This window comes from Dendrobates tinctorius, unplaced genomic scaffold, assembly GCF_039654945.1.
Source record: "Dendrobates tinctorius isolate UK_male_01 unplaced genomic scaffold, ASM3965494v1 ptg000023l, whole genome shotgun sequence".
NCBI classification, from domain to species: Eukaryota; Metazoa; Chordata; class Amphibia; order Anura; family Dendrobatidae; genus Dendrobates; species Dendrobates tinctorius.
In genome coordinates this window covers 12,335,356-12,350,991 of record NW_027361691.1, presented here as the reverse complement: position 1 = coordinate 12,350,991, position 15,636 = coordinate 12,335,356, and the positions used below count along the sequence as shown (strand labels likewise).

At 46.3% G+C, this 15,636-nt stretch overlaps 1 protein-coding gene across 1 annotated transcript in view; it reads left to right on the top strand.

Annotated features, from left to right (window-relative positions):
• Positions 1 to 15,107, top strand: part of CHORDC1 (cysteine and histidine rich domain containing 1) — a 57,651-nt gene extending 42,544 nt beyond the window's left edge. Inside the window, exons 10-11 of the mRNA XM_073569274.1 lie at positions 1,618 to 1,680; positions 10,634 to 15,107. Coding sequence (XP_073425375.1) covers positions 1,618 to 1,680; positions 10,634 to 10,783 — 213 coding nt within the window. The 3' untranslated portion in view covers positions 10,784 to 15,107. The remainder of the gene's footprint in view (positions 1 to 1,617; positions 1,681 to 10,633) is intronic.
• Positions 15,108 to 15,636: the final 529 nt, after the last annotated feature.

Below are 15,636 nucleotides of genomic sequence, written 5' to 3'. Positions count from 1 at the left end.
CACGGAGCCCCTCCGGGTATCAGGGCCCACTCTACTCGAGCAGTGGGTGCCTCCTGGGCGGTGCGCCACAGAGCTTCCGCACTGCAGCTTTGCAAAGCTGCAACATGGTCATCGGTTCATACGTTTGTGAAATTCTACAGAGTCCACACCTACGCTTCGGCGGACGCCAGCCTAGGTAGACGGATTCTGCAGGCCGCGGTGGTGAGTCCGCTGGCCTGATGGAAGTTTGTTTCCCACCCCAGGGACTGCTTTGGGACGTCCCAAGGTCTCTGTGTCCCCCAATAAGGCGAACGAGAAAACAGGATTTTTGGGTTGCTTACCGTAAAATCTGTTTCTCGGAGCCTTCATTGGGGGACACAGCACCCTCCCATGTTTTACAGCTCCTGTTCTTACTTTGGTTGAATGGTTACAGTTGAGTTGTTTATGTTGTCAACCTATTCTGTTACTTCTCCTACTGCTTTCTCACTAACTGAGGAATTCTCTGCCGGTCGGTGGGGTGTACACTGCGGAGGAGGAGCTATCTTTTTTTGTGCATAGTGTCAGCCTCCTAGTGGCAGCAGCATACACCCAAGGTCTCTGTGTCCCCCAATGAAGGCTCCGAGAAACAGATTTTACGGTAAGCAACCCAAAAATCCTGTTATTGTCATAATTCTGCAGCCCAGATATGTACTGAGATTATGTGAAAGGCGCGGACAAACCCTTTAAAGTCCCCTCTTTAAAATATGTAAATATGTAAAAAAAATAAAAAGGAAGTCGCTTCTCATTTTTTCCCAAAACATAAATGGGGAAAATCTTAAAAAAAAAACAAACAAAAAAAAAAACAATTTGGTATCTTGTATGTATTTGTCCATGCTAGTAAAATTATACAAAATATATGTATCCCATACAGTAAACTCCGAAACAGGAAAACAAAAATGAAAAGGCAGAATTTAATTTAATCCAAAAATTGAAAATAAAAAAAAATAAAAAATTGAATGAACCATACAAGCCCTCCTACAATGCTATTAACCAGAAGTAGAAAAAGAACATTGCCTGTTGGTAAGGAAGAATAAAAAAAAAAGGCTTCTTTTCCAAGAGTATTATAAGGGGAGTCACTTGAATGCCCCATACTCTTCATCCTTTCCCCATCGCTGGGATGTGACCACTGAGATCCACAACGTTCCTGAGACCCTGAAGAGACGTGCCTGAATGGAGCGGAGGTTGATCATGCTCACTGCTGCTTCATTCACTCATGATAAGACCACCTGAGATAGTGGAGCGCAGTTAACAGGTGGTCTTGGCACTCCCATAAGCATAAATGGAGCGACAGTGGGCACGATCGACCACCGATCCATTCACACAGGGCTGAAACCGCAGTCAGGTGTCCAGTGGGACATTATTCACCTCTCGATGCAGAGGTTAGGGGTGCCGCCAATCCCCTTTTAAATCTAATATGGGTGGTAGAGCTGAGCTGTCCTGAGTCAGTATAACGGCTCCTTAAGGGCAGCAGTGGATTTCTGTATTAGGCTCATTACCAACAGAAAAAGGCGAATTCGGGGTTAATACATGACAAGGAGCACCTAGTGAGCAACCTGTGCCCCTCATCTGTCATTGAGCTTGTCACATTTTTCTCTGTAGATTAATATCCAGATCATCTTCGATGGCGAGAAGGAGTTTCAGCAGAACCTGCAGTTGTGGGGGGTGAGTACGACAGGGCCGTATCATTCATTATGGTGTCAGATACCCCCCATTGTAGGTGTCTGTGAGAGGACAGGACTGATCGTGTATGGGGTCATATCGGCACCGCTCACCTGTGATGTGGGAACAGTGCCGGAATACTCCTTTAAAAGCAGAGAACATCCTGTCCGAACTAGAAGAACTAATCAATGTCCTGATGACCTCCCCTTCCCGGTGATTGTCAGCTTACCCACTACACACTGATACAGATAAAGCTGGCAATCTGTGTGGGCCCTAAGGGTATGTTTACACATGGATTTTTTTTTTTATCCTGTGGCAGAAGCGTAGCATGTTACAGTACCGGCAACGTGAGTGAGATCTCAAAAAGGACATGCACTGCTTATTTTTTTTTTTTCTTCAGCATCTTTGCATCATTTTACATTGGGAGAGGTGAGAAACGTGTATGAAATTGCGGCAACACTATGATGCATAAAAAACTGCTGCGTGTGCTTAATGTCTCACCTGGCAGCACCCAGTACATGTATGATGGGCACAAAAGAGGACACTAAACATGGAAGATAAACTAAATATTAAAAAAATTGAAAATCCTGCCACCCTTTTTTTTTGTTTTTTTTATATGTTAGTCCCCACATTTTTCTTTTATCTTCTTTGATCTTATATACAACAAAGTAATATGTAAAGATCTCTCTGTGTCCTGCAACTCCTCACTGTCATTTGTGAGGCTATAAGACAACCGTCTGCAGCAGGAGCCTCCCCCCTCTGCCCTGTCGGCAGTAGAGGTCATTATAGCATTCATGCTTTTTTTTTTTTTTTTTTACTAGTTTTGGTGTTTTTAACCTGTTTTTCATTTGTTTCATACTCTTTTATTTTCCATTTTCATTAAAGGTTCTTTTTTCTTTTTTTATATGTTCACCTGTTGTGAGTTTTTTTTTCGGTCTATATTTAATGTTCACCAGTGTCTATTGTGTTTTTTGCTTTCCAGATGTTTGTGGCCAATTCATCAACTGAGACTTTTTATAAAGTCGCAATTTTTTGTTTTTCTCACCAATGTGCTCCAGTATTTACCCCAAAGTGATTTTTTGTTTTGTTTGTTGGCCTGAAACCTTTTGTGAAAATTTTCAGACATTTTAGAAGAATATGCAACTTTTTGCTCTGACCGGGTGTAAGAAGGGTTAAAGATAAAAATAAAGAGCATTTCTCTATCGCTTCATTGGGGGACACAGGAAACCATGGGGTGTATGATGCTGCCACTAGGAGGCTGACACTATGCAGAAAAAAAGTTAGCTCCTCCTCCGCAGTGTACACCCTACCGACAGGATGTCGGAAGTAGGATGTTAAGTTTAGCTTAGTGTCAGTAGGCGGTGGACACGGGTCTTTCATTAGACCCTTATCTACCTCAATGTGCGTCGTTCCTTTTCCGGTACCAGGAGGGATACAGTGTGAAAGGTCACAACTGTACTCCCACAAAGAGACTATGAGTACGGCATGTACTGCCACCCCGTATCCTCATACGTCTAGCCGGCAGGACCCAAATCCCTAGCACAGAAGCGTGCTTAGGTGATCCAGACCTGGTCCTGGCCCTTTGTCTCCCAACTACTCGCCCACCAGAGCCTGTTAGTTGGATGAGATGTGATGTCCTGCAACATGTTTCCGGACGTCTGACACCACAGGGAGAAGAGGTAAACACCGCATAAGAAGATAGGTAAAGAAGAGGAAATCCCCTAGGTTCCAGTTGTCTAGGCCCGGCTTATATCGGGCCGAGTCCTCCCCTCTCCCTGGCCGCTCTCCTGCCGCACATGTGGGGAGCTCATTCCCTGCAGAGGTCGGCAAAGCCCTCACCACCGCTCGCCGAGTGTTGTGTGGTTCAGGCTTCCCCCAGCTGGTACCCTATTCAGCAGAATAGGCGAAGGTGGGCAGCAGCCTGCTCTCCTCAGCGCGGGTCTCCCGCCGCACCGCTTCCCCCCGCACCCAACTACCTTTCTGGTAGGATCCAGGTGATAACTCCAGAATTTTTCGGGCCTCCTCGCCGCCCCCCCTTCGTCGGCGGTCTCTTGGGTCTAATCTAGGCCCCGGCTTCAATTGCGGCCTAGTCCTCGGTAGCCCTGCCCCCGTCCTCTCTTGTTTCGGGTGGGCTTTTTTCCCGCCCGTCTTCCCTCAGCCGCTCCCTGCACCCAGCGCAAGCTCCGCCCTCCGTCCGGCCTCCCTTGCGGCGCAGGGAAAATATCCTTCGCCGCCATCCGCCACACTTTCCGCAGGTCCAGTGATGGAGCAGAGGATCCATCTTGGCTATTGCGTCTCATGTGAAATGCGCTATAGTCGTACAGTCACTAACGTAATGGTTTTCTGGAGCCGTACAGTCTCTGAAGTAATTGTACTCTAGAACTGTACAGTCACTGACGTAATAGTACTCTAGAATCATGTATTTTCCTGGTGTAATTGTTATCTTCTGCCGCACAGTCTCTAGTGCATCAGTATGTCTGGCATAGCACACAGAGGCTTGGAGAACCACGCTGCTGTCTTCTGTATTTGTCGCATGGCGTTGGCCTGGTAGGGGGTTTCACTTGCACGTTTTTTTCATTGGAGATCTGATTTTGTCACACGGTTGTTGTGTTTTTAGCCATTGCAGATATGTGCCTTGATTTCAGCAGAGCAACACTCAACCATTGCTTCACACATAAAGGTGCTGGAGCCCTGGCATAGCATCTGCTCCCATGTCTACTGCTCACAGGCACTCGCCCTTCCTTTTTTCTGCAGCCCCCTCCGGACGCTTCATACTGCTCTAAGCAGAATAATGTGCGGCTTCTATCTCTTCACGTCTGCAGTGTTTGGGCCGGACTTCCAGCTGGATAGACGTTCGTGCTAACTGGCAATTGTCTACTGTGGTTCAGTGGATAAAGAAGCTGACCACAACTCGCTGGTCCAGAGGTTGGAACCGTAGCACACAACAGAGAGTGCAGTTAGTCTCTTTCTGATCCCAGACCTAATGTTCTACCGTCAGAAGAATTGACTGGTCAGAATCTACTACAGTCTTCGTAGTACGGCTTACTACACGTGAAGCCGTTATTCTACCTAATGCCGTCAGGTATCCAGACCTAGACCGCAACATAGAAGCCGTTATTCTGCCTAATGCCGTCAGGTATTCAGTCCTAGACCGCAACACAGAAGCCGTTATTCTGCCTAATGCCGTCAGGTATTCAGACCTAGACCGCTACACAGAAGCCGTTATTCTGCCTACTGCCGTCAGGTATTCAGACCTAGACCGCTACACAGAAGCCGTTATTCTGCCTACTGCCGTCAGGTATTCAGACCTAGACCACAACACAGAAGCCGTTATTCTGCCTAATGTCATCAGGTATCCAGGCCTAGACCGCAACACAGAAGCTGTTATTCTGCCTAATGCCGTCAGGTATTCAGACCTAGACCGCAACACAGAAGCCGTTATTCTGCCTAATGCCGTCAGGTATTCAGACCTAGACCGCAACACAGAAGCCGTTATTCTGCCTAATGCCGTCAGGTATTCAGACCTAGACCGCTACACAGAAGCCGTTATTCTGCCTACTGCCGTCAGGTATTCAGACCTAGACCGCTACACAGAAGCCGATATTCTGCCTACTGCCATCAGGTATTCAGACCTAGACCGCTACACAGAAGCCGTTATTCTGCCTACTGCCGTCAGGTATTCAGACCTAGACCGCTACACAGAAGCCGTTATTCTGCCTACTGCCGTCAGGTATTCAGACCTAGACCACAACACAGAAGCCGTTATTCTGCCTAATGTCATCAGGTATCCAGGCCTAGACCGCAACACAGAAGCTGTTCTTCTGCCTAATGCCGTCAGGTATTCAGACCTAGACCGCAACACAGAACCCGTTATTCTGCCTAATGCCGTCAGGTATTCAGACCTAGACCGCAACACAGAAGCCGTTATTCTGCCTAATGCCGTCAGGTATCCAGGCCTAGACCGCTACACAGAAGCCGTTATTCTGCCTAATGCCGTCAGGTATTCAGACCTAGACCGCAACACAGAAGCCGTTATTCTGCCTAATGCCGTCAGGTATTCAGACCTAGACCGCAACACAGAAGCTGTTATTCTGCCTAATGCCGTCAGGTATTCAGACCTAGACCGCAACACAGAAGCCGTTATTCTGCCTAATGCCGTCAGGTATTCAGACCTAGACCGCAACACAGAAGCCGTTATTCTGCCTAATGCCTTCAGGTATCCAGACCTAGACCGCTACACAGAAGCCGTTATTCTGCCTAATACCGTCAGGTACCCAGTCCTTGACCGCCACACCGAAGCCGCTATTCTACCTAATGTCATCAGGTATCCAGACCTAGACTACACTGCAACACAGAAATGGCTGTCTCCTATTCCCTTCTCCGGGTTCTCTCCACGCTGATTTGTTCACAGGATACCTAGAGCCGATGGCAGCTGTGCTATATCTGCTATACAGGCTTCAGAAGCACCACCTTCCAGGTACAGTATTTCAAACGGCCGTATTACTGTGGAAACGTGTCTGGGGTTGACTGCTTCAAGTGGTACTGGTGTTCTGTACCGTATTCAGGTGAGTTAGACGCTCTCGCCTTCAGGTTCCTCGCGCTCTATTGCAGCAGTATTATATGTCTTATCGAGCACTTGGATAGGCCTCTACCCGACATGTTTAGTCAATACATGCAGTCTTTCTGGTGACACAAACTTACCCGAGGTCCATCTACTACACCGGTCCGGTTCTACTGTCCCATTTCAGGTGAGTCAGGAGCGTCCTCTTTCGTGTTCATCTGGGTCTTTTGCAGCTTTTTCCTAAGCACCCGTCTAATCACCACTCGTGGTGAGGTGCCGGCATTTATTGCTCCTGACGGACTGCTGCTGCAGTTACAGGCCGCGTCCAGGTGAGTCAAACACACCTTTCAGATGCATATTTCATTGTTAATAACATCTGTGGTTTGTTAATAGTTAAACGTAAGCACTACCATGTCCAAACGGAGCGGATCTCTGTACCACAGAGCGGATCTCGGTAGCAACATAACTTGATTCTCCACCCTCAGGTGGGTCAGACACTCTCGTGTCAGGTACGGATGGTCGCGGTTTACTGCGGTATGCTCTGGACCCTATGTGCGAGTTGCCCCACAGGAGTTTTTGCCACACCTTCTGATCAGTTTACAGTACTGTCCGCAGGCTATCTTTACTGCCGGTGTTACCTCTATCTTTAATGTTTGGCCAATAGTAGTTTATAAGTTCTAGTCTGTCCTAAGGGCCTATAAACTACCATAATGCCTAAGCTCCTTATCTGTCGGAACTTACTTATTCTTTCTTACAGACGCCGGGTAAAGCCTCCAGCAGCTCAGACAGGTAACTTCTGACCGTGACTGGAAAATGTATCCCACCTCAGACAAGAGTGGAATCTGACTCTGCGCAAGCATCGACCAGGGTAGAAAGCTGCTCCAGTCTGGGATCCAAGGATGAGTCTGGTGATAACGTGTTTCTTCCTTCAGCTAGAATTGTATCTTTTCCCTGTTATCCTCGGGCGGGTTGTCTTAGACTTAGCTAAGCGTGTCTACTCACCGCAATCCCCTCCCTGTTCCAGAGGGTCCAGGATGGATTTGGTTGTTTACATCGTTATACGGATTGACCTGCCTTTCGTCAGCCTAGTTGTCCTCTGGGGTCTATTTTATCTACCTAGAGCCCACTTTCCTTACAGTTGACATAGTCCATGTTTTGCATGGACTTTCCTTGCTCGACTAATCTCTTTTCTAAGTCCGGCTGGACTATTTTTTCCATATCCACCCTCATCCCTGAATGATGGGTTTATCTTCCCTTTGATCTCAAAGTAATCCAGTAGCCTTCGTTCTACCTGCCTAGTCGAGCAATCTGTTGTCTCTTCATAGCCATCCTGAGCCTACATCGCGACGATGAGATCCAGGTTATTCCCAGGTGCCATTCAGTAAGTTTCCAGTGTTCGACTCTTTAGCAGGTTCCCTGTGGCCTGCTCTCAGGTCCTGTCATTTTCTCACAGAACGGACTTCAGCCGTTTCCAAACAAGGGGGCGCCTCGGTATATCTCTTTTCTCCCGAGTGCTTCGCAAAATTGGACTACTTCTGCGGCTGCGAATCCTCAGGTTCCAAGTTTTCCACCACTATGGTCCTTCCTCTCCCAGAAGTGCATCCCTCAGGGATGCCAACGGCAAATCCACACAGTAGTTGGCAAAATTCTATAGCCGCGTGGCCTAGCTTGCTCATCAGAGCATTCTTTCTGGACACCAGTTGTAAGATTTGACCGTCCTCATTGTCCAAAAATTTTTCTTGCATGGAGACATGGATTTTCGCCTATCGTTCCTATCTAAGGTTCCATTTGGCTTTCGGTTTCACAAGCGAAATTGTCCCTAAAGAAGTCCCTCACCAACTTTCCGCTCTTTGATGAGGTCACCGGAAGGACAAGCGCTCTCCTTCAGGCTAAGCCTCTTCATTCTTCAGCGTTTTTTTCCTCAGCGTGACTTTGGGGATCTAGGTTTGAGTCCATACTTGTTTTTCTCAGGAAGAAATTTTCTTCGTTCAACATTTGCCTCCTGTGAATCGCATGATTTTCCCTTGTTCCATGAAGCTCTTATCCAGGTCCTGATTTCTTCAGGACTTTGGCGATATCTGCGTTTGCAATGGATGGGTTCCTTTTCCTTCCAGTTGGTAGCCTGTCCTTTCAGACTCTCAACCACCCTTGGGGTCTCACAGAGCCTGTAGCAGCCGTGATGCACTTCCTATGGATCAAGGGTCCACTCTCCATCATTCTGAATTCCCTTTCTTTTGTCCGCCTCAAACTTTTACTTCGTGACGCTCTCACATCAGGCTACCTTGCCACCGCAACGGTACTTACAAAGCTCCGGCTTGAAGTGTACAGGTCCTCTCGCCTCTAGGTCAGCGTCTGCTTGCGGAATCTGGTCGTTATTAGTAGGGTTGCCGGCTCAGAAAGGACTGCGTTCTTTTGAGTATGATGCACTCTGCCCAGGCAGTGTGTGTCCTCCTGGCGGTACTCTTTGGGCCTTCGTCTGGCACCTCTGCAGTGCAATGATATATCCTCCACAGGTCCAGGAGGTTTTCTTCAGAGCCCATGCCTAGCTTCGGCAAGTGCCGGTCGGGTAAAAGACCTCGCAGGTGACGAGGGTGACTTCATCGTCCTGATTGGAGTTGTTTGCTGTTCCTTCTCCTTGGTGACTGCTTTGGGACGTCCCATGGTTTCCTGTGTCCCCCAGTGAAGCGATAGAGAAAACAGGATTTTTAGTTGCTTACCGTAAAATCTGTTTCTCTGAGCCTTCATTGGGGGACACAGCACCCTCCCAAGTTGAATAGCTCGGTTACTGCATAATATTGTTACAGTGTGGATTTGTGTTTCTGTCTTTTTATCTCGTCTACAGATTACTTCTCCTACTGCTTTCTCACTAACTGAACATCCTACTTCCTGTCGGTAGGGTGTACACTGCGGAGGAGGAGCTAACTTTTTTTCTGCATAGTGAGAGCCTCCTAGTGGCAGCAGCATACACCGCATGGTTTCCTGTGTCCCCCAATGAAGGCTCAGAGAAAGAGATTTTACGGTAAGCAACTAAAAATCCTGTTTTTTCCTGTGCACAATTTCATGAGCCACTGGAAACATAATGAAAAATTTGGTACAAAAAAAAATCAACGAATATGAAAACGCAAAAAAGTGACTTAACCCCTTTCCGATATTGGGCATAATACTTTGCCTATGTTGGAATCCCTCCCTTTGATGTGGGCTCTGGCACTGGTTTTGAACAGCTGACATGTCTTTCTCTGACAGCGGCATTTAACTGAAATCACGCCCACCAGTGACCACGTTACGTGATTGTGGGTCACCAATGGCTTGGCATGACAACCAGAGGTCTCCAGCAGACCTCTATGGTTGTCACAGTCAGATTACTATGAGCGCCGCCCGGTGGTCGGCTCTCATAGCAAGTGAGCAATTCTGCTACATACAGGCGACCTGATCATCGCCTTTATGTAGCAGAGCTGATCAGGATATGGCAGCTTCTAGTCTCCCATGAAGGCTATTGAAGCATGCCAAAATTAAAAATATAAAAAAATGTTTTTAAAAATTTTACATCCACCCCTTTTACCCCATTTAAAATCATCTATCAGTATAAAAAAAACAACCCAATTGTTAAAAGGCGTAACAACAAAGAAAGTCAAAATGCCAGAATTACGTTATTTTTGGTCGTCGCAACATTGCAATAAAATGCAATAACTGGCAATCAGAAGATCATATGTGCACCAAAGTGGTATCACGAAAACATCATCTCTGTGCGCAAGAAAATGAGCCCTCACCAACCCGAGATCATGAAAAATGGAGACGCTATATAAACTTTGGAATTTGTTTTTTTTTGTCACCACTTGAATAAAAAAAGAACCTAGTCATGTTTGGTGTCGATGAACTTGTAATGACCTGGACAATCATAATGGCAGGTCAGTTTTAGCATTTAATGAACATAGTAAAAGAAAACAACTGGGATTGCGCTTTTTTTTGCAAATTCACCGCATCATTTGGATTTTTTTTCCCGTTTTCTAGTACACGATATGTTAAAATCAATGGTGCAGTTCAAAAGTACAACTGCTCCCGCAAAAAACAAGCCCCCACATGGCCATTTTGACCAAAAAAATAAATAAGTTATGGCTCTGGGAAGAAGGGGAGCAAAAAAATGAAACCGCCAAAACAAAAATACCTCTGGTCATTAAGGGGTTAAAGAGGGGAAAAAATACAGCAGAGGATGAATCAGGCCCAGGTCCTGTCGAGATATTTTCTGTGTGTGTGGCTGTAAGACAACTACCTGCAGCAGGAGCCTCCCCCCACTGCTCTGTTTCCAGTGGGACACAAAGATTAATTCTTGCCCCGATTTATAAATACAGTTTCTCATGTGCCTCCTGTCTCTGATGAGTCTGTTACTTTTACTTCCAGGTTATCGATGTGCAAAAAAGTTACGTGAACCTAACGGCAACCAAAGTTGAGGTGTTCATGAGAAAGGCCGAGCCGATGACGTGGGCCAGGCTAGATCTACCACCGAAGCCCGCGCCTCCACAGCAGAACAGCACGGAGGCCCAGGAGTGACCCCGACAGGATGGGTGGCCCTCCCCTGTAGTATCAGTCATGCCAAGGGATCGGTTCCCAAAGTAAAGACACCTTCCACATAGCCCATTTATATCAGCTGGTTCAGTCCAGCATGAAAGCCTTCCATCCTATGTGACCAAAAATACCGACACGTCCCATCAGATTCCCAATTTGATAGGTCGCCACTGTCCAATGCTCCTCTTTTTTTTTACCTTTGCAGAAGTTACACGAACTATTAGTAAATGAGACTGAAGGACTGAAAATTGGTCCTTGAAACAGCGCCACTCTTGTCTGTGGGTTGTGTCAGGTACTGCAGCCACACTATTCATTTGTTTGAGCTGCAAGACCCCACACAATATCTGGACACCCCCTTTAATCAATTTCCGTTGACGATGCCACTTCTGCCGCTTTCCAAAGAGCGGATCACTTATGTATTTACGCCAATTTATGGAATTAAAGATGTCAAAAGTTTTCGTTGCTCTGGAAACTTTGCCGGTTAATTTAGAGACTTTGTCCAATACTGAAACCCCCCCACCAGCAAGGGCGCACAATATTCCAGAGCTTTCCAGGAGCCCATGCGACCCATCTTAGTTTAATTCTTTGGGTTTTTTTATTGGATATTTTGAAAATTCCATATCCGATTTTTTTAAGTGGTTTCATGGCAATCGGGAATGTTCTTCATCCATTACATAAGGTTTACTCTAACGGAAGTGTCCAAACCATTTCCCCACATGGTGACGAGGTGGTTGATGAGTATTGTTGGATAGAGCTTGGAAAAATAAGCAAGTTTGCAATTCACTGCTACTTAAAATTTTCAGCCGTTCATGAGATATTAACACTTTTGTTTACAGCTCGCTGTGCACAGTGCTTACAAACTCGTTTTTTTTTTATATTTGAGCTTGTGAACACCTGTTCTGAAGCTAGCCAGGATCACTGGAGCAAGCAGTTACCTCCTAATCACGGCCAGCTTCAGCACAGTGATCACAAGCCAGTCAGCGGTGGTCGGTCTCCTAGACAATGAGCTGTAAACAAATGCTAAGATCTCAAGAACGGCTGCAAATTTTAATAAGCAGTAAATTGCTTGTGTTTACAAGCTCTATCCGGCAATGTCCATCTATGAAGATAAGAACTAAGAGATACAGGAAGGAAATCATGGATTCGAGTGTTTATTACACGCCGGGCCGTACTCGCCAGCTGCGGAGCACTCGGGTTCTCGTCAGATGGTACAGATGACGACAGTCTTTGTATTTCCTAATGATTTCTGTACAAGTCGTGTGAGTGCCCTGCCTCGATCATTTTAGAGAGCCACCATCTTTATTAATGACTTGCCCAAATCCCAGTTAATAATTGCCTCTTCCCATCTTGCAACTTCTGCTCCAGTCCAACTTGCTCTTTCACTTTTCAGCCAAGATTTAGGTTGAGTCCCCTTAACGCGTGCCATCACCGCTCTCTGAATTTCCGGTGCCCACAGCTTTTACTGATCAATCTCATTGTGGTGTGAGGCCGTCTGTTGGGGGGACGTTCATGTTTGTTTCTCTTCCCCCTTTTTGATCCATTACATAACCGTTGGTGATAAGCGGGCATGCTCAAAAACTAGGTTCAAGTCCCTGCGGCTGCATGTCTCACGGCTGATGGACAGCCGCAACACATGCAAGGATTGCCTACCAAACAGATAATCCGTGCATGTTCTGCAGCTGTCGAACAGCCGTGAGACATGCAACCGCGGTGACTGGAACCGTTTTCGAGCACGCCGAAGATACTCTATTAGCACCTGAGCACGCTCGGATAGCGCCTTATCTGAGCACGCTCGCTCATCACTAATAACCATGACTGTCAGGACGTTGACATTACAGCTGAGATCTTCTGAGTGATGACAGAACACCAGTAGATCTGCGGCCGCTTTATTGTACATTTCAGTCCAGGAAAAGTGCCACAAAAACTCTAGAACGGTTGGAGGGGATTATTCCCAGATTCCCTAACGTTTTTCAGTTCTGTTCAACCACCCTGAACATGTAGAAAGTTGTGTTTTTTACCTTTAAAGGACTGTCGCTTGCCATACGTATGTTACTGTTTTTTACCCGGTGTAAAAGTCGCTGTTCTTCTGAACCCGGTGATGTTTTTGTTTTGTTCCTGCTCATCTCCATTCCTGAGATATGACCCCTTTATAAAGTATCCCCCTAGAGAAGAGCTTTGGACCACGCCCTCTTGGCTATCAAGCTTAGATTTACATACAGGAGCAAAAGGGGCCGTATCTCAGGAACGCAGAGGCGCAGGGACCTAAGAAAAAACAACTCCGGATTCAGGAGAACAGCGGCATTTACACCAGGTAAAAAAATATTAACGGCAAGTGACAGGTCATCTTTAATACTGTATGTTGTTGTGTATATATTTTTTTTATATTGTGCCGTATATCGCCTGATTGTCGGTTTAGAGGTTGTGGAATAGCCGGCTCCGTATTCACTATATATGCGAGATCTAGTAAAGCAGAGGGTGATCCCTGTGTTATCGATTATTGGCCCTGTCCGGCATTATTCGCCCTTCTATGCTAGTCCTCCGAGCCTTATGACCGGCCGTGTCATTGTAGGCTCATACAAGATGGATGTTCCTCTGCATAAAAGTGGTGAGATCACTAAGATAAGCAGTGTGTGTATTTCCGGGACCTATTCCGGTATACAGAGCGATGCTGCAGTTTCCAGGAGCACCGCTGTGCAGAATGGGAGGTGGTAGCGCTATACCCGGGGTGGTAGTCCCTCTATTCTCAGGATTGGACAGTATCCTGGACATAAGACACACACCAGTAATTATTTCCTAGTTATTTAAGATTCGTGCAACCCTTTAAAGTCTTTGCATTCTCTGAAGAGCGCAGTCTGACCGCCGTATACCTCAGATGGGGATCGCAACGCAATGCTCGGACTGGCCGGCAGCTCTTCTGAGCCGAGTGTGACCGTATGTATTTCTGTGCAGCTATCACACTCAGTTCGGGAGAGCCACCAGCCAGTCCGAGCACTGCGTTGCGGTCCTTGTCCGAGTTATACTGCCGTCTGACTCTCCCCTTAAACTAAGGCTACTTTCAGACTTCAGGCTTTTTGTAACGGCATGATGCGGCGAAAAACCGGACTACCGCATCCGGCCGCAAACGCAGGCACCGGATCCTTCTTTCTGCCGGATATATTCCAGGCAGAGAAGGTCTTCCGGGCATGCGCAGTGCGGAAAACCGGTCCGGCGTTTGTAAAAAAAAGTTGCATGCAACGTTTTTTCCAGACGCCGGACCGGTTATTTTAACCGGATCCGGCAAAAACCGGACGCGCCGCATTGCCATCCGGCGCAATGCGGCGGCAATGAAATAGCACGGGGAAAAAGCCGGATCTGGTCGTAACAGGCGCCGGATCCGGAAGTCCGGTTTTTCGCCGCACCATGCCGGATACCGAAAGCCTGAAGTCTGAAAGTAGCCAAAGGGTTCTGAAATCTCTGTTAATCTTCTGGAAAATATGACTGAATGGACAGTTGGATGTTAGCATTGCAGATTTTAAGGCCTGATTGTTGCTTTTGTGCCTTTTTGTGTTTGTCATGTGTTTCATTTGCACCTTTTTTTAAGTCTTATTTTATGTTTGCCTTTTATTTTTCTGACGTTTTTCAGTTGATTTGTTAATTGTAAGTTTTTAAAAAGCTGTAAAATTTTCCTGAAAATGTGCTGCAGTCCCCTCCAGGAATGTTTTTTTTTTTTTTAATGTATGACTGCTTTTTGCTCTAGAGTTTTTGCCTTTTGCATAAAATTCATGAGCCACATTTTTAAAAAAAAATTGGCCTAAAAACTCAGTGAATACCACAAGACAAAAAAAAAGAAAGAAAAAGGGACTTCAAAAAAACAGAAAATAGCCTCAAAGAATAAAGTTTAACCATAAAGTAGAAATTAAATCTTAAGAGTTCGCTATGGAGAGAAAGGTGTAAGGGAGTTACTATTTTTCACAATTTTACCGTGTTTTGCTGAATTTTGTACATAAATTAGTGTTGAACCGGAGCCTACATGACGTTTTCTGCTCTGCTACATCCGCCGACTGGAAAAATTGAGGACAATTTAACAATCATTTGATTTACTGTACATCATAAAGGGCAGGAATCTCACTGGCCTTTTTGGACTGGATGTGGGGTCACCAGTGACTCGGGGGGGGAAAAAAAATGTATTTTTTTTTATATATAGATTGGCTGTAAATTATTGACCTGGCTGCTCCATCGTATGTTTTGAGTAGGAATGACGTTTTATTAAGAACTTATTCCATGTACTGTTCCGCACAGAACGTAATAAAGATGTGGATTTACTCAGCGACTTCTTTATATTCTATTATTTACCTCTTTCCTGTACGCCGTGTCTGCTCATGTAGTATTTATTTCAGTTGTGTGTTGTAATACCAGACTTGGCCATTAGGCGAGAGTGGTGCTGGTTCTATTTCAAATGTATCTCCCAAGATGCCAACTACAAATTTAAAGGGAACCTATCCCCCCGTTTTGCCGCTATAAGATGCATCCACCGCCTTTCGGGGTTTATCTACATAATTACAGAATGCTGTAGATAAGCCCCTGGTACAACCTGAAAGAGAAGGAAAAACAAGTTTTATTATACTCACCCGGGGGGGCTGTCCGGTCCGATGGGTGCTGCAGGTGCGGCGCCTCCCATCTTCATGCGATGAGGTCATCCTGCTTGCTTCGTGCCACGCTCCTGTGCAGGCTTACTGATCTGCCCTGTTGAGTGCAGAAGCAAAGTACTGCAGTGCGCAAGCGCCGGAAAAGGTCAGAGGCCCAGCGCATGCACACTGCAGTACTTTGCCCTCAATAGGGCAGATCAGTACGCCTGTGCA